General features: G+C 35.8%; 1 protein-coding gene across 1 annotated transcript in view; it reads left to right on the forward strand.

The window, feature by feature from the left end:
• The window catches only part of LOC105383917, a 43,542-nt gene extending 24,810 nt beyond the window's left edge, over window positions 1-18,732 (forward strand). The window contains exons 4-8 of the mRNA XM_048631386.1: window positions 3,040-3,141; window positions 5,390-5,498; window positions 8,237-8,383; window positions 13,654-13,788; window positions 17,628-18,732. Of these exons, the coding sequence (XP_048487343.1) occupies window positions 3,040-3,141; window positions 5,390-5,498; window positions 8,237-8,383; window positions 13,654-13,788; window positions 17,628-17,764 (630 nt within the window). The 3' untranslated portion in view covers window positions 17,765-18,732. The remainder of the gene's footprint in view (window positions 1-3,039; window positions 3,142-5,389; window positions 5,499-8,236; window positions 8,384-13,653; window positions 13,789-17,627) is intronic.
• The last annotated feature ends 1,632 nt before the right edge of the window (window positions 18,733-20,364 follow it).

The following is a 20,364-nucleotide window of genomic DNA, read 5'->3' on the forward strand; positions in this document are numbered from 1 at the left end:
TCTAACAGAGAATGGTGAAATTGAAAGAAAGAAAGATAAAACTTTATTTGACAATGACAGCAATCATACTTAATTATACACCATAATATATAAACTCACGTATAAATTTGCTGTCCGCGAAAAAGGCGTCCACTCAGCTATTGCAGCGTCCTTGGCCACAGCCAAGGACACCGCGCTGGTGTTTCAGTGGCAATTGGCACTTAAGCAGCGTCGCTCGCTTGTCAAATCTTACACTAACTTGTATGGATCTGACAGATGTTTGACATGCGAGCGAATGTGTCGGTGGTGATACGGTAGCAGGTAGTAAATTAGAATTAATAACATACACACATAGTATCAAACAAAGGCACACTATAAAAAATATAACTCCCCTTCGTCGGGGAAAGAAAAAAATAGCTCGATGCGTCAAAAGGAACGTGGAATTAATGTGACTCGTTTATCAAAGAGGCTTTACTGAAAGGTAACATAGTGAGTAAATCTGCGCTCTGACATTTTCTTCTGAAATTTATAAGAAAAAATCTTCGCACGTTTTCAGAGTGAAAGTAGGTAATGATAAAAATTTGCTCAGAAATATTATTATTATTGGAATATTTTGATGTATTTATATTAAATGGTATGATTTTTGGTAGTATATCTGTAATCACAATATTATGTGTATTATTTTGAAGTCACATTTATTATTATTTTATATTAACAACTAAAGTAAAAACTTTACCTTTTAACTGTACCAAAACCTAATTTTGTTTATGTGTTCCCATCAATCAGAAAGGAGATGCTATAAATAACCATCAATAATCTTATAAAATGAAGTTGATGGATGTTTAATAAACAAAATAACTGTATATTTTATGATAGCAAGGTTCTTAAATCTTATTAATATTTAATAACGTATTTCAAAAGCTTATTCTGATCTGTTGATGGAGCTGTATGTACCTTGCACAGCTCCATCAACAGATCGTAGCGGGATTGTTTTTCAGGTTAGTCACGCAATTCTCTCTATTTCATGTTCACTATGTAGGTAGGTAAGTAGAATAAAATAATTAGATCGGTTAGTATAAAGTATAACATGATGCTGTGACATAATTATGCATCCTAAATACTACGCGTTAAATATTGTTTCCACACCCGGAAAAAGAATCTTAATCCTTATCTAAATCAAGTCGAAACGGCACGCTTCTGAACAAAATTACGAATACATGCATAGCACACGGCCTATCGACTTTAACGAAACTTGGCTGAAAATTCTCGACAAAATGAGATTGTCGCAAAAGTTTGTTTCCCATAAGAGCACATATCGCGAACGGAACGAAATCAGCTTGTCGCAATTTGCCAAGTTTTAAAAGCATTGCTTGTTTCGCCAAGTTTTAAGTTGATAACGTTGTTAAGTGTTACGTTATAAACACGATAAGTTAAATTCTTTTATACCTACATACACGTGCGCGAGGCGAGCCAAGTTTGAGGCCTTCATCCGAATTTAACGCGTTAATTGTAACAGTAAAATTATTATGTGGAGTTCAATATTACGTTATAAATAATCAACATAACTTCGGATAAGTCATCGCATTTTAATTTTAAATGTCAGAAGAAAAGGAAATACTTAAACTTACTATCTCATAATAATATATTGTAATATTTACCTATAATTTATTAAGATAACAATATTAGAAACATAATAATAACTTATAAACTAAAAACAAAACGCACATAAAGGCGGGCCGACGACTTAAACTTATACCTAGTAATAATCAAAGTAGGTAGGCACCTAGCTTAAATATAATTCAATCTAAACTCTTGAAACAATGAATATTGAAGTCGCATAATACAAACACATCTAGCGACACTTTAGAAACACCGTGGCCTAGTGTTGTGTTATGAGATTGTTGTTTGTGTAAACAAATATTTTGCCATTCGACCGGATGGCGTAGTGGTTAGTGACCCTGACTACTGAGCCGATGGTCCCGGGTTCGATTCCCGGCTGGGGCCGATATTTGTTTAAACACAGATATTTGTTCTCGGGTCTTGGATGTGCCCGTAAAATGGCAATAGGCCCGCCCCCTTTTACATTGGGACTAACATACACTCTGGCGAAAAGTGGGTGCAGCAATGCACCTCTGCCTACCCCGCAAGGGAGTACATTAGTACAAGGCGTGAGTGCGTGTTTATTTTGCCATGTATGTTTGAAACATCTTTTAGACAGATTCCAACAAGTTACGCTTCATAGGTACTGTTATGTCAGATTTATACAAGTTACGTTAAATTTGACAGATAACCGATGCGAGGATTGTTAATGCCAGGTTCACGAAAGAAAACACGAAACAAATGTGCAGAGATTTAATTACACAACATTATATTCTACTGTATCTACTGTAACTCGGTATAAGAAAGCTACCTAGCTGTACCTTGCGTAAGGACAATCATTCAGAAATCTTCAATGGCCAGTCTTCATCGATTGTTGAAATATAGTAGCTACAAAATGTTTTTACCTACGTGTGCTTATTAGCGATGACTTTGATACATCGTACAACCCTACGCTTGTCAAGTGCAGAACTTTCATCTCGGGCTATTGTACAAGTTTGAACCAAGACTCGTTTTGTGTTCGCGTCAGTGCATGCTTGTGCTCGTATTTACTCAAATGAGGATACAGACATGGCGAGTCTGCCTTTGAAAACAATGTAGGTACCTAAGTATATTTAGTTGCTGCACTAAGATTCAACAACAATAGGTAAAAGGATGTTGTACACACATGAGCAATGAAAAAAAATCCACTTACAAAATGCTACTTGTACCCACAAAACACTTTCAGATCGATGTTATAGGTTAATTATTTTTCATAGGTATATCAAGTAACACCCAAAAAAAATTAAGCCAAGCTTAAACGCTCGTGTGCCATAAATTTATCTTTTACTGACTGTACATGTAAGTATGTAGGTACCTACGTATCTCTCTAGCGACGGTATATTCCCAACCGTCGCTATCTATTTCAGCTTTAAAAATTCTTCTGAATCTTAAACTCTCCTAACGTTATTTGTTTGTTCCCAGGTAACGTGGATCAGGCGGAAAGATTACTCCTTACTCTCAGTTGGACTCGTTACTTATAGCGCAGATAATAGATTTTACTCTGCGCACGGGCGACACGTTAAGGTAAAACATTCTTTATTCACTATACCTGTAAGACGTAAATTCGTGTAAGGGAACAAACGTGTATTTCGGAAGATACATGGATTGCACCGGTTTTATCTAAAACTTGGGACGTTCGTCTTCGCTCGGCAGTTTTTAGCGTTTTCCAATATTACGTTTGCTCCTAATGTGGTTGTAAATTGTGAGGAAGCAGCCTTAAGATACGTTTTACGTTGGCTTGTATTTCTTCTTTATCCCAATCATTAGTCTGGCTTTTCTTTAACGAATCCGAACTGCCGAGATCATGACTGTGACGAACACTTTATGGCGATGTTGCTAAAGGATAGTTTTGCTGACAATAGTTTTATATAGAGTAAGTTCCTTATTTGTTAACGTTGGTTTCTTTGGAAAAAAGGTATACCTATCTCATATTTTGTGCAATAAAGTATTAAATAAATAAATCAGCAAAATCAGGGGTTCATTCTTAACAACGTTTTTTTTACGAATTTTCAATAGTTTCTCAATTTTTCTATGGACTTGTTTTTTTTTCATTAATAAGAGAAGCATTTTAATATATGCATTTTAGACGATTAATAAATACCAATCAGAATACTAAATCAAATTCGTAGTTTCCTGGAACGCTGTACATAATAAATATTTATAATTCCAATTTTTGCTAGCGGTAACACCCATTATTCGTTCTTCATTTTGTATCGATAGCCATTTTTATTTATTCATGAGTTATAATGAATTTGCTGTTATAACAAATTGTACGAAAAACTTTTAATAAGTTTTTCGAACATTTTCAAGGATATAATGTCTCCACAGCTACACTCACGAGCAATGAAATAGTTCCACTCACAAAATGTCTTCACCAAATCATTTATTAGGAAATTTAATTTAGGTTCATCTAAATATCTCTACGGCATCATTAAGGTCGTCTTTTCCGTTTAGGAATAATTTGAACAAAAGCTTCTATTGTCACTAGATCTTTTTCATTCAATACCTACACGCCAGCTTCACCATCATACAAAAAGCTCATAATTGTGTCTTTAACAGCCACTATTTCGTACCTAGCTCATTAACACAAACATAACTTAAAGAACCTTCGGTGTAATATATGCGGTTAACGATTTGCGAAGCGCCTATGAATATTCAAGCACACCCTACAAGGGTGTACTGAGCATCGACATCGGCTTCGATAATATTATTATTATTATTATGCGTCTGGGGAAATCAGATGATGTTGAGAAAAGCTCTTAAACTTCCGGTAATGTTGGCTTTTATGTTATGTGTGGTAGCGTAATTAAATTCTGAAATTATCAAAGTAACTATTGTTTATCATAATTTTTTGGGAAGTTTAAAATGCAATATTTGCTCGGAGCAGCAGTTGTTTACATTTTTTTTTAGATTTTATCTAAAACATTAAGTAATATGTAATTTCTAAATAATAAGAAGGTCAGTTATGAATAGTTTGCATCAAAAAATATACCAATAAATGTATTTTTTCCTATTCACATTTCATGTTATAAAGAAAAATACCTACATCGCTTTCTTCAAAAACATAATACATCTTTTCTTCGTCTGCAAACTTTGTTAAACTCAATTACAAAGATTGCGAACTAAAACATCTTCAATATCTCACAAAATGTTAACAGAGAGAATGAAAATCAAATTTAGTTTCTACAAATTCCATATCTTGTAAAACAGACTAACGAAAGACTTCGAATATGAATTTCTTGCCTCTTGGATATTCTTTTATGTGCATTATTTGTAGTCGATGTAGGGTAAGATTATTAATAGTAAATATAGAAGACAAAATGCTCTCTTAACATACAAAAATAAAATTGATAGATAAACATCTATCAACTAGTGATAAATAAACATTCTACCTGAATAAGTTATTATTAACAAAAGGGTCTATCATGTAAAACAAGTTTATTTGACAACTTAGGATCTAAATGTCCCACTATTTTAATAATATGGAATCTGAATGCAACATGCATATCGCATCGACTAAGCTTCAAGCGCAATAGCATTTTAACGGGTCTTTTACAGAATATTACAAAAGTCATAGAACAAAATTTGTTTTAAATGACACCCATCCGGCTTCCTATGCCAGTAAATTCATTATTATCACCAATATATTAGATTAATTACCTTTATTTATATATCTTTCTCTGTGTATGTAAATTTGCCACATAAAGTTTTTCTTTCTTTGTCTACCCTTTTTAAAAACCCTGCATTTTTCAAGTATCTAATTTGTTTCCAGGACTGGGCGCTGCACATCCGGTTCGCGACGTCAGCCGACGCCGGGTACTACGAGTGTCAGGTGCCCACACACCCGCCCACCAGCATCTTCTTCAAACTGGTGCTAGTTGGTTAGTACCTACATACACTCATACATACATAGGTATTTTGCTCACGACTGTAACGAAAAGGTAGTCAGAGCTGACTCGCAACCGAGTCACCCGCTTTTCGCTGAACATTTGTACTCACGTGATAGGTGAGCTGTAACGCCGTTTTTACCCGACTGCCGAAGGAGGAGGGTAATGTTTTTGAATGAGTACGATGCACTGAAGTTGTCGAAAACATACACATGAAACAGTTCCAGTGACTATAGCACCTGATTACTTCTGAACGGAAAAAATAGCTTAAAAACCTACTAAAAACGTAAGTATTTCGATCAAATTAAAAAATTATAGCGATCACGATCCTGACATTCTTCTTTCGCTTCCTCCACATCCATAAGTCTCTTCATAGTGGGTAAGTTTACATGTATCAGTCGTACTAGTCCAGGACTGGGCGCTGCACATCAGGTTCGCGACGTCAGCCGACGCCGGGTTCAAAAAAATTCAAAAAATTCAAAATTTATTTGTGCCGACACACCCGCCCGCATCTTCTTCAAACTGGTGCTCGTCGGTAAGTACATAGGTAGATACATACATGTTATTTATAATGTGTTAGAATGTAAGCCTTATCTTTAAGTATTTTAAGACCAATGTACGTATACAATGAGTGAAGCCGTGCGAATGTCGGTGTGCGGTCAAACCTAAACTGGTTTTTGTCACACTGTAACTGTCTTTTTATATAAAATGTTACTTTGTGTAATTTATAATAAAATAATAATAATAATAATACACTCACGAGCAATGAAACAGTTCCAGTGACAATAGCGCGAAATTGCTCCTAAACGGAAAAGATACCTACCTTAATTACGCCGTCTGCAATATTGAAGAACGATTAAAAGCGCATTAGAATATTACCAACTAAAATCGTAAGTATTTTGATCAAATTATAGTAATCTTTGCTACTGAGTCCTGACACGCCTGTCTCCCATTATAAAAACAAATTTAATATTGGCTTGTTAATTTTGTAACGGACCTGATATATATTTTTAGGAACAGCCACATTATTTAATGATTTAGTAGTTACTTTTAAATATATTACTTATTAGGAATTAATAAAAACGGGCATTTTATTTCAAAAAGTACTGTGAAATCAATAAAAAATCAAGTTCCTTTTTCAAAAAAAAAAACTCTTCGCCGCCTTATGAATGTTACATTATTGCAAATAATAGACAGCCCGATAGAACCAAATAGAAAGTTGTTGGGCTGACTGTGTTCCCGATAATAAAATAAAACGATCCCCTTTCGTAGCAAGAAATTGCAGACAGATAAAACGGATGGTCTACAATTTGGATCCAGCATTTCTCTATCCAGTGCATTGCAACGAGGTACTAATTTGTATGTACATTTCACTGCAGCTAACCGAGATAGTAAAGCTTTGGTGAAAGGCCATTTGTGTCTTATTTGTTGGCAACATGCTGAAGAAAATTCATTATGAGGAGATACTTAGAATAACAATTAATGCTAAAAAACGTTTCATTAGCCAAAAAAACTTAGTAGGTATTTTATTATACTTACAGCCGGTCATACATAATTAATAACTTTCAGGAAAGCTAAAAACTATGAAATAATCAAATAAAGAAAAGAATAACGTTGGGGAAAAATATAAGGAGAAAAATATACTGTGCATTATGAACACAGGTATTGGATAGCTTGTATGTATTATTATAAATAGTTAAACTGTGACCGATTTCATTAAATGTACAGTTATTTCCACAAATTACCGCACCGATTTATCTATTTTATTAATTTTATAATTAACCACATGAAAACCGATTAATAATTGTAAAATCCTATCGAGTACGATAAAATGCTACTAAAACTTTAATACATAAAGCCATGTCACCAAAATGGTTTGACATGAAGCATAAAATCTTATAATAATTAAACTGCCATCTTCTCAAAGTGACCAATTTTCAGAAATTTCAATTTACAGCTACTTAAATTAAAGCTTTCACAGAAGATCTTGACAAGCACTAATAATACCTAGAACTAGGTACTATAAGCACTAATACTATTTTACCAAAAACTTGAAAAGCTAACTAGGTACGTGGGTTGAATGTCTGACCTGAATATGTCAAATGTAAAACAGCTTTGTCACCGATGTTCTCACATTTAATTTGACACTAGCTTTTCCGTATTTTCCCAGGGGCTTTTCTGTGGAAACTTCTACTATCTATTTCGGTAATATGTGGCAATCTAAGGCTTTAGCCTTTATACGGCATGGCAATACAATACTTTTCATTGGTTTTTGCCCGTAACTCATGGTACTAATGTAGAATTCAAAATAAGATGGCAACTATTTCCCTTTGCCCTATCAAATTTTGAATTAAAAATATTGAAATTAATGTGATCCAGCGATGAGACTATCTTTCTGAATCAACTTTCTTCTTCTTCGCATTCATTAAACTGAGACCGATGCTCAGAACAACGTTGTATCATCTGTCCATATTGTTCCCGATCCCCTTAAAGGTAAACGTCCACTTATTGGTATCGGACCAAACGGATTCTCATCCATAAATGTTAAAACAGCGTCTGCAATTCCGAAGAAGTGGACGCACTTGTGTGTGTGCACTTATCCAAAGAATACTGAAAGCGATGCGTCCGTTGCGTATACAATACCAAAAGGTGGACGCTTACCTTGACCCACCAACTTTCCCCACACAAAAAACTGTTTCCCAACACCCAATAAAACTCACATTCTTCCACAGCGGCCTACGCGGAGATCATGGGCGAGTCAGAGAAGATCATCCACGAGGGCTCCATGCTGCGGCTGGTGTGCGTGGTGCGGCGCTCCACGGAGCCCCCGTCCTATGTCTTCTGGTACTTCGAGAACCGGATGATCAATTATGATTTGAGTGAGTATAATCTACCTTTATGTCTAGCGTTTGTGGACTATGAGAAAGCCTTTGATTCTATTGAGCTCTGGGCGATGCTTCAATCCCTTCAGCGGTGCCATATAGACTATCGCTATATTGAGGTGGTGAGATGTATGTACAATGCTGCCACAATGTCAGTTCGATTACACGAACATACCAAAAAACCGATCCAGTTGCAAAGGGGCGTGAGACAGGGAGATGTTATTTCTCCGAAACTGTTCACCTGTGCACTGGAAGGTGTTTTTAAGCTTGTAGAGTGGAAAAGACTGTGCATTAACGTCAATGGCAAATATATCTCTCATGTACGATTTGCTGATGACATAGTTATTATGGCGGAAACGCTGGAGGAGTTAGGCGAAATGCTCACAGACCTCAATGATGCCTCTAAACAAGTTGGGCTGAAAATGAACATTGACAAGACAAAGGTCATGTCGAACTAACATGTTTCATCATCGCCCGTAACTGTAGGAGGTGTCACCATCGAAGTTGTCGATCAGTATCCCTACCTAGGACAAGTGATCAGATTAGGTAAATCCAACTTCGATAAAGAGGTAGCTCGTAGAATCCAACTCGGATGGGCAGCGTTCGGGAAATTACAACACATCTTCACTGAAAACATACCTCAGTGTCTGAAAACAAAAGTTTTCAATCAGTGCGTGCTGCCAGTGATGACTTACGGAGCCGAGACGTGGTGCTTCACCAAAGGGCCCGTCCACAAGCTCAGAGTTGCTCAGCGTGCTATGGAAAGGGCTATGGCGTGTCCCTGCGAGATAGGATTCGTAATGAAGAAATCCGCAGGAGAACTAAAGTTACCGACATAGCCAAAAGGATTAGCACGCTGAAGTGGCAATGGGCTGGCCACGTAGCCCGCAGAGCCGACGACCGCTGGAGTGCAAAGGTTCTGGAGTAGAGACCCCGTGTCGGCAAACGGCGTGTCGGTCGCCCCCCAACCCGTTGGTCTCATGATCTGCGGAAGGTAGCGGGAAGCCGCTGGATGCAGATGGCGGGTGACCGTTTGGGGTGGCGATAGTTAGGACAGGCCTATGTCCAACAGTGGACTACAGAAGGCTGAGAGAGAGAGAGAGAGAGAGAGAGTATATTTAAATGCTTTTCTATTACGCCTCCCTTGTCCCACTTATATTATAAAGGCGAAAGTTGGTGAGTATCTGTGAGTTTGTTTCTTCTTCAGGTCAAAACAGCTGAACCGATTTTTATGAAATTTGGATTGGAGATAGCTGACACCTTGGATTAACACAAAGGCTACTTTTTATCTCATAATTACTACGGGAAAACTTTTCGGTTTTGTAGGTTTCGGTTTAGTATAATTATATTTGGTTTAGCATATACCCTTTTTGCAACGCCCTGTAGAAGGTTGCCAGATCGCTCTTAGCGATAAGCCCGCCTACTGTACATTGTCACTACTACTATGTACACTGGGCGAGTCAGAGAAGATCATCCACGAGGGCTCCATGCTGCGGCTGGTGTGCGTGGTGCGGCGCTCCACGGAGCCCCCGTCCTATGTCTTCTGCTACTTCGAGAACCGCATGGTCAATTGTGATTTGAGTGAGTGTTTTTAAACTGTTCTCGCTGTACGGGTCTGTTATTGACGTAGATAAACGTCTTAAATCTCGATGCAGGTTGGCTGGCAGAAAATGCTTTTGGCATTAAGTCTACCCGAGTCTACATTACTACTGTTGTAAAATAAAATAATCAATAAATTAATAAAATAAGTTAAAGGATCTAATGTCATTTATCTTTCACCTAGTCGAAGGTTGGTTGGAAGAAATTGCATTTTGGCAATAAGCCCGCCTTTGTATACGTTTTGTGTTTTTGATTTGTAACTGTTCTCTTTTATGTTTGCTTGTGTATGTGTACAATAAAGTGTATATAAATAAACAAATAAGTAAAGCAGGCAATTAAAGTATAAATAAATAAACTAAATTCGCGATAAATACTGCGCTGTGATTGGTGGAATGAGCATTTGACGAGTTTATCGACATCGATTACGCATGCCGTAGCCCGTTTTGTTTTTATCTTTATATCGCGGACAGGAAGCGAATGGATTTTTTTTGCAGTAATTTTTGAGCAAGGCCGCCCTAAGCTTACTTTACAGGTATTCGTTATCAGTTGACCTCTTGACTACATATCAGGAAAAATCTGTCGAGGTCATCCCGCCATCTTGGCAGAGGTGTCCCTTAATAAAGTTAAAATATCTATTAGTTATTCACGTTTCCGTCTTTCGATCTTTAGTAATGTTGCATTTGGCATCAATGTATGCAATAGCTTATGTTAATACATTTACTAAGACTTTTTGGCTTTAAGACGTGGTCCCTGAATAAAAAGAATATTAGGTACTCGTAACTTTATTTGTTTTGATGTTTTACTAATGCATTATTATTTATTTATGAATATAAAATGGGTATGTTTGTTTCTTGTTCCGTAAAAAGTCAACTTTTATCCTGTTTCTACTGGAAAACCTTTTAGCTACAGGAAAAAGATGGTAGTGCAAAATGTTGGAACGGATTTCCTATTATACCTGAAGTTATATTATGTCGATGACAATAAACTCATGATTCGTAAGCTACAAGTAGTTTCGAGTGTTCGAATCTATTTGGGAATCGCTCTCGCGAATACAGGGGGTCACTCTACAGAGTATTGAAAAAAGGGTAAGTAATTAAGTATACTAAGCTAGAAGGGGGTGAATCAGGGCGCAGAGGGTCATTCTGAGAAACTATTGTTGTACAAGTTTTGAAAATTCACGAAAAATTATATTCTTTTTCCATACACACTTTATTGGTTACTATGGAGAACGAATTTCCAGAACTCGTAGAACAAAAGTTGTTCAGAATGAACCCCTGAGTCACCCCCTTTGGGGGCGTGGCCTATATATATACATAGGCTATAGCCTTTTTGCAAAAGCCAATATGACGAAAAAAGGAAGTTTCGGGGCGCTGCTGCGGGCCCGAATCTTTCTCGTTGTATTAAACGTGCCGATTGCACGACAGCTCTCGTTCGTTCGTTTCTCGTCAGCATAAAGTAACCCCCCAGTCCAAGAGCACTCTCACCGTCGATTGCGTGAACCGATTGTGTCGATTCGATTCCGAATACGATTCACGATTGAATTAACCTTTAATAAAGATGAGCCTCATTGATTTTAAGGACGATTGATTCCTACAGCCGGAAGCCGAGCTGAAAATTAATTCGTCCATTTTTTTGCCTGCGTGTTCGTTATAGGTAGGTACTTATCAATGTATTTTTTGTTCTTGAGTGAAACGTTACCTAAATTTAAATACTTACAGATAATTTCAATGGCAATGAATTTAATAGTAATCAATGAAAGTAATCATTATAATCTACCTAAATTAGAAGAGGTGCCTTGGGGTATACCTTAATGCGTCTGGTGGACAGTGCTTATCCTATCACCACGGTAACAAACGCTAGTCTGGACCTAGTTTCTGTCAAAGCGGTGCGTTTTACACTACCCGCGCTTACGCTTAGATAAATTGAGCTGACCGTTACGTTGCATGTGACTAAATTTACTAGTGTAATATGCGTCAAAACATACCTGATAATTCACTCCTCACCCCAACATCACATAACAGATGTAAAAGCAATTATTACTGAATCAGAATCACACACGGCGCGCCGCCATTACGCCCGCTCCGTATAAATAATTCGCCATTCATTACTCGCGCAACTCGAGTTGTGGCCTAATTTGTGATATAAACCGCTTTTGGCTATGTTCCCCTGGTATTTTGATTCAGGTTGCGCAGCCATTAACAGGGTTTCGCATTAATTTTAATTAAAAAATATATCACTGATGTTCGCGAGCAATGGAAGTTGGGACAAGTCAATGACCCTGATGAAATAAGGGATAGTTGGACTTCACTATAATCGTAATCATCATCACCCATGGTGATCTTTAAATAAGGACCACGAGCCAATGTTATTTTATATAAACATTCTGGAATTATGGCCAAAGACTGTATGAAGGTCGTGGCTAAATAAAGATTACCTTCTAATAAACTATGTATTCTTAGGAAGTTTTGATTTTTGGTGCATCTATCAATGTAGCAAATATATAAATGTTGTCTGCGAAATTACTGTCTTAATTAGCAAGCAACATTTGTATAATATGCAAATACATATACATACATAACTTCCTTAAGTTTGATATTAAGTATTGTCGGAGCTTATTACTTAATACATAAGGATGCACATAACTTCGAATGCTTATTGCATCGACTTGGCTAACGCAATTCGCTTGGAGTTCTGAGTGCAATATTATCATCTTCGGTTTCTAAACCCCTCTTGGAGAAACTGAAGTTAATATGATCTTATGTATAACTATTATGTACATACCAAACCTGTAAAATGAATCATCAATAAACAAAAAAAAAACAAAATGCCTTTTAGAAATCTCTCAAATTCCTTCTCAAACTTTTCGGAAACCAGTTTAAATTTTCGGTATTGCGCGCCCCTTTGCACGTATTTGGTTGGTTTGTTTGTTGTTTATTTACGTTATTACAATGTTTTGTATACTGTACAAAGGCGGTGTTGAACACAGTTCCAACAGCGGGTCACACCTGCATTTCGGAGCCGAGCGAGGAGCGTGTTTGCATTTTGTATTAGAACACTCGCAATTTAAACTTGCAGTGTTGTGTTGGGAAGCGATGTATCGCACATAAGTTTTACAAAATACTCACATAAAATAAATATAGGTACCTTCACTTTATTTTATTCATAACTGTTGGGCACAAGTGTACAGTTATGTAGCTATTGTGGAGCGTATTGAACGTATTGACTGCATTCGGACAATTAACCATACGTCATATTTTTAAGCTTTTGGACTCTGAACTTTACTGCACTTAACCCAGAATATGATTAGGTACCTAATGTACTCGTACTACACACTGCTGATGTAGTTATAATTTTTTTGGTTACTATTTAACCTGAGGACCCACCAGGTGAATAATGGCGAGCGTCTCTTACCCCTGGACAAGTGGATATAGCGCCAGACATCACGTAACAACGTCGCCTCATGTCTATAATAATGTCACCATCCACGTCCGTTGTCGAACCTATAATTTGCAAGTTGAGCATCTCTAGACATATTCACCCAAAGTCTTCTCAAACACTCATCAACATCTCCCCCACAAACCGTGCAATACCGTGCTAATAACTATGGACTTATGTTTAAATTTAGAAAAAAATCTATTCTATTCAATAACTTCACCTTCCCCCAACAGATGGCGTGAGCGTGCACAACGGGCGGCAGACCAGCGAGCTGGTCATCGGCAAGGCGCAGCCGAGACACGCGGGCAACTACACCTGCGTGCCTGCCAACGCCAAGGCCGCGTCTGTCACTGTGCACGTTGTACAGAGTAAGTGGATTTTAGTTACTCTCCTACCCTCTGCCGGCTTATGGGAGGCAAAACGCACAATGTAAGACGAAAATCCACAACAACAAGATACCTTATGCAAAACAACAAATTCAGTAACTTATTTTATGTAAAATAAAAAGTCAAAATAAGTTATCGAATTTAACACAGGATAACCCATAATACCACATTATGAAAAGAGCTTAGTAGTTATTGAAAAATAACAACTATCCTAAATTGGGTGAGAACAATAAAGGTTCTGTAAATGAACTGTATTTCTTTGTAAAACTTTAACGAATTCAAAACAAAATGAGCATGTTAAGTAAAAACATTCAATCAACCTGTGCTAATTTAAAAAACAATGTGTTTATGTTAAAATTCAATGTTTGTTGTCCTCGACTAAGTATCGTGTCGTGTGGCAAGGAGCCAAATAGGAAGGTATAGTGGAAAACACTGGCTAAGTTCAGAAACATATGCTGGGAAATTTTGCTTTTCTAAAATGGATAGACCAATTTTGTCATGTGAAACCGTCTTATTGCCTCCCGTAAACATGCATAGGTCAGTAGAGTATGTAAATCTATACGTAGATAAATGTGCGTGCAAATTTCATGTAACTGTAGGGTGATCTTTAGAATTAATACCCACCTAGGTAGGTACTGCTTTTTCAAATATATGTTAGAATCCTTGAAACACTTAAGTATGAATATTTGAAAGACTGCGGTGTTTGCCCTTAAATTATTACCACAAGCACTAAAGAGGCTTAAAATTATAATAATATTACCTACCTTGGGAAATATTAAGCATTTGCTTTATAGCCCCACGGCAAGCATAAATTTTATTGATGATTTACGAGTGAAATTATTGTTATGTGAAAAAGGCCATTTCCGAACAATTTCGAAGAAAATTATTAGTTTGCTCCAAATTACACTGAAAATGTCGATGTTATTATTGCGGACGCATAATTTATGTACGAGGTCTAGAACCAAAATTAGGTGTTATATTTTTGACGTGAAGTTAATTACGTCCTACTCAACGACAATTCAGCCAATGAGAGGGCTGCATTCCATTCTCAAGTTATGCTTACTGCCAATTTCTCCATAGTCGATTAGAGCATAACCAGGGAGTAGTGGTTGACTTTTGAGACATCTGTAATGAATTTTATGTGGAGATGACGTTTAATTTATAAATCAATCCCTGTCGGTTAGATAACCGACTATGGAGAAATTGGAACTTAACTTCACGGTCTCCAGAGTGAAACTAACAGTACCTAAGTAAACGATGACAAATCGATACTGCTATTCCAAGTTTATGCACTCATATTCTGTTGTCGTTGGTTTCTGATTAGACAGTAAAATTTTATGGTGATTGGATATTTTACAATGTATGGTATTTTTTCAAGTTATAATTACACTGGGTGTTTCAAGAGTGATAGAGTAAGGCGATAGGGGGTGACTCAGGGGGTCATACTGATTTATTTTCACTAATTTACAAAAATTGGTAGACCAGAAGTTGTTCAAGATTACACACTGAGTCACTCCTGTTGGCTTAGTATAGCTTTTTTACATTAAACGGTATTACTTACCTACCTGTATTATATTTTTAAAATAATATTATTAGAATGTAGGTATATAAGACAACTTTTGCTTATGTACCTACACATGAAAACCTGTTCTTGAAATGTGCGAATTGTTTGTTTTTGAAATTGACGCTGAACATTAGTTGTTATTTCTACTTACCCGTCTTGGTTCAAAGTAAAATAATAGTTGATCAATTGGAATGAAAATTCTATTGAGCTAGAGTTATTCAGTTGAAAATTTCACTGCATACGGAGTTGATTTCAATATATTATTTATACATTCTGTGTTTGTTTATACAATATTGCGCAGAATACAAATAGGTTATGTTTAATACAACAATTCTAGAAAACAATTTGGCTGTAGACAGAAAACTTACTTAAGTAATAGGTACTTGTTACCAGAAAAATAAATGAAATACCTGTTACTTAAATTTTAACTTCTTTTGAGTAAATTCATATTTAGTTAAGTAGGTACCTACGTAACTTTTTTTGTCATGGTGTGTTATTAAAGGTACAAGTATATTGTTTAGTAAGAGGGAATAGTTTTTTTTTAATACTACCTACGACGGATTTACATTTGCCTTGGTCTTTTTGTCTCCAAGAGGGGTAGGAAATAGCCCCTTTTTACTTCCCTGCTCACGTAGCACGGGGCGCAAAATGCAAGATAAGACATCATAAAATTTTTACGTTCTGCACGCTTACCTTGTTTCACAAAAGAAATAATAATGTACTTTAAACCCGTATTTCTAAAATAAATGTTATTCGTTTAATATCTATAGATACAATAATATAGAAAATAACAATATACGTATACATTTTGATCAAAAGACGCCCACACATAATATGATTGAATGTCTATTCGATTAATGCTATTCATAGATACCTTATTTCAGAACTAGTAATCATATTGACGACAAATCAATTGCTTAGTTAAAAACTTATATTACAGAAATACTTGGTAACAACATAACTTGTAGCTATAAATACAAATACACATACGACTGTGTTAAATAATGAATTCAAGTGCCAAAACTAGTGGCCAAGGCTAATATTTGCCACAGTGCTCTAAATTTTTTATACCTATCTTCTTCTTTGCGCGTAGGTGACAAGCACTAGAAGAGCTGGTCTAGGGGTTTGTCACATTGATGAAAGGATTAGTGCCAATTTCTCCATTCTCGGTTAGAGCATAACCAGGGAGTAGTGGTTGACTTTTGACACATCTGTCATGAATTTTATATGGAGATGACTTTTAATTTATAAATCAATCCCTGTCGGTTAGATAACCGGCAATGGAGAAATTGGCACCTAGTCAATCAGGATAGCGGCAGTCGCTGACTGCCCAGAGAGCGAAGGCTGTAAATATTAATTCCGTCACTCCGGGAAGCGCCTTTCATTCTCCTATGACTTCCTTATTCCTAATCGAACCATCCTCCTAACTCAGCTGCTTGGAGGGCGTCCCACGATACCTTATCTCATATTACTCCAACATCATCCAATCCACAAGACCAAGGCCGAAGGGTTGCTTTAATAAAATATTTAACCCCAATGTTCTGGGTTCCGTTGTTTAGTTTTACAATTAAGATAACAAGGACGAGTAGGGAACAGGAGCTATGCGTAAATTTTCAAGTAGACTTCACCCGGCTTTTAGGCAATATTAGTGCTTATTAAATTGTTACAAGGGCTGCCTCTTCGTAAAGTTAACAACCTACTATTCTTGTGTTCAGTCATATTTGTTAAGGTATTTAATTGTTTTAAATTTTTGACTCAGTTACTGTTTCTGTAACTGTTTAAAAACAATATTTTGGAAAGTGACAGATTAAAAAAAAATTACAGATGGATTATAAAATAGGCTGTTGTTACAAAACTGTATTGCTAAAAGGGTATCAGTTTACACTATAAAGTTTACATAATGAAGTGTGTAAATAATTACATTTCACGGCAAAAACGATTATTACTTCGATTGCTAAACCGTTTTTGGTGAAATTTGACTCTAACATTTTCAAAGGAAGATACTTAGGTAATACTCTATAATAGTTTCATAAAATTGATCCATCCATTATTGTTATTTGCAACATACCAACTGTCTGACACACGGACAGACAACACATGAAACCAAGTCTTGGGTAAAAAAATACACTCCCATTGCATCGAATTTAATATTTTGTTATAATGTGATATATTATCGCTCTTTCTCGTTTACGACTAATAATACCTACATATTTATATGACACCTATTTACATTGTAATTTTTATTGTTTTGTTACAGGTGAAACGCCAGCCGCCATGCAACACGGAAACAACTCTTCTAGCTCTCGTAATAGGGTTCATTTCCTAATAATACTCCTTCTGGTTAGCCTTATGTCTAGATTAAGTATCAATGGTCACTGTAAAGAATTAGGATAACGTTTTAAATCATAATAACCAGTATTAATCCAGTATGAGTTGATGTAAATACTTTAAATAAGGTTATTACTCTTGTGAGAACGGTGTTTTTACCTCTGACGTTTTTGCGTTATTAATCTTCGATAACATCTTCACTTCATCATAATATAACCTAACCAACTTTAACTTCAACAACCCCTTAAAATTCAACAGATAATATTTGAACGGCTATGCCGATTTTGATATAATATCTAAGTACCTAGTAAGCTAAGAACACTCGGGATAACATTACCTGTGACAAAAAAAAAAACAAAAAAAAAATCGGAGGGTTTGGGAGGGACGCTACCACTTACCATACAGACAGATACACAGATACGTTAAACATTATAACAAACTATTTCGTCGGGAGTTAAAATGATGAGGTATTGAAATGATTAGCCATATAAATACTCTGTTCGAACATATACCTAAGTATAAAGAATTTTAAGTTACGTCAAAGGTAAAATTACTCTGAACGGTCTATATACCTAGTTACCTACTACCTTTAGCATTTTTGTGATAGCAATAGCTTCTTATGACGTGGAATTTATCAGCCGACGATATAATTATGTACTATCGGGGAATCGGCCGGTGGCCTACCTTAAAGGTAAGAACTACCTGCCGCACCCACACATACACGCGCTCGACCAATGACTAATGAGGTAACAAAGACAAAAGCAAAAAAACACTCTTTTGACAGTTAAAAAATAAGAAATATATATACAAAGGAGGCCGTTATTATTATGAGGTCGTATCAGTAACAACATGGCTCTACACAGTATCAGCCAATATCCCCTTTTCCTTAAATACACGCCATTGGTTCACACGTATGGAAGGGGCGGGGCTGCTACGATGGGGTGCGTAACAAGCGATATTGATTTGAAATCGGGCATGGATTTCCCCGATAGTACTTATCTTTTCGGGCATGAAAAACCAACACAATTAAAAATGTTCGGCAATGTGACGTCATGACGTGACCAAAGCTCAAGCACTGATAAAGTTCCACCATGTAAAGAAGTTCAATAGTTATATTTAAGTAATTGATTAGTTTTACTTATGTTTCTCCTACGCGATCGTATGAATTGAAAAATATTTAATACCGTATTTTTTTTATAATTAACTCTGAAACTAATTCCTGGTTTAAAATGATCAATATTATTATGATCATCGTTTACAAAATAGATTTTATTTCAATTAAAATTTTCCTATTAATTTGAATAATTTTGTTAAAAATGATATAAATATGATATAAGGATAAATAAAATACACCTAGCATTGTTTTCCCAATTTAATAACATTGTAAATAATAGTATTTTGTATGTTAAATTTAAAATATTTTATGTATATCCTATTGTTGAGATATTAATATTCCATGCAAAGATATTAATAAAATATAAAACGTATACCAATTGAGTACAATAATGAATCCGTGTAAATAATAATAATATGTGAAATATTAAAAACTAAAAGCTAAGAGAATCATTGAAAGAATCTTATTAACTCAATATGTTTGATTTAATTAAAATAAATAACAATTTTGAATTTAATGTGCCAAGTTCTTTGTTTTATTCCTGTTTCTAATCCACACATTTAAACAATAAGTAACATGGGCTATATCGGGAAGTCAGAACGAAATATAATAACATTTTTACGAATAAATTAGTGTTAAATTCAATACATTTTGTAAAAAGTCTACAATTTAAGTATTGGAAGTGAAAGTAGTTTAATGCAGAAAAAGTCATAAATAACATAAATTATGTAGGTACACGCCTGTAACTCGACAGGAAAAAACCTCACAAACCGGCAATAGTTGAGGGTGCCTATGCATTTATATTTTATTAACCTCAGAAGACGAAATAACCATAAAAACACTTACCACACTAAAAAAACAGCTGATCCATTCCATACATTTTGTCTGAGTATAAGTACCTAGTTACTTAATCTTAGTAAATAACTGTTGTAAGATTTCTGTCGAGATTATACAGGATCCCAAAATGAAAAGTTTTACAGTTAATTAATCCACCCTGTATATAACGCATCAAGTAGCTATACCTGACTAGCTTCTAATTTGATGCTCGCTACAAAGAACCCTGTCTAAGTGGCCGGCACATCTCCATTTCAAAGTAATTAGAAGGCTAGATATATCGCACACTTAACTTTTTCTATCCTCTATTTTCGTCCCGTGCAGACATCGACAAAGCTTAATTACAAAGTCTAATGCCCTCATTAGGCCACGTATAAATTAAACAATTACAGTGGCACAAGTTTCACAACTCACTGTAAACTATTTCAATGCAATTCCAGACTGTGTTAAATCTAGACCCAAGAATAGATAACCTAGTTTGTAATCTGGTCCTTGGCTGTTCTGCGGGCAATTTTGAACTTGAGACTCGGTTTTGTAAACTGTTTTGGATTGGCAGTTGTTTGTAAGTAGTTCTGGAGGTAAGTAGACAATCAAGTTCACTAATAAATTTAACATCAACTTTTGAATTAGGTAGGTATTTTCTGCCATTGGTTTAAAAATGTGTTTATGTGTAAGTTTAATGATATTCTTACTTTATTTACAGATGATATTCAAGATT

This window comes from Plutella xylostella, chromosome 28 (genome assembly GCF_932276165.1).
Source record: "Plutella xylostella chromosome 28, ilPluXylo3.1, whole genome shotgun sequence".
Lineage (NCBI taxonomy): Eukaryota > Metazoa > Arthropoda > Insecta > Lepidoptera > Plutellidae > Plutella > Plutella xylostella.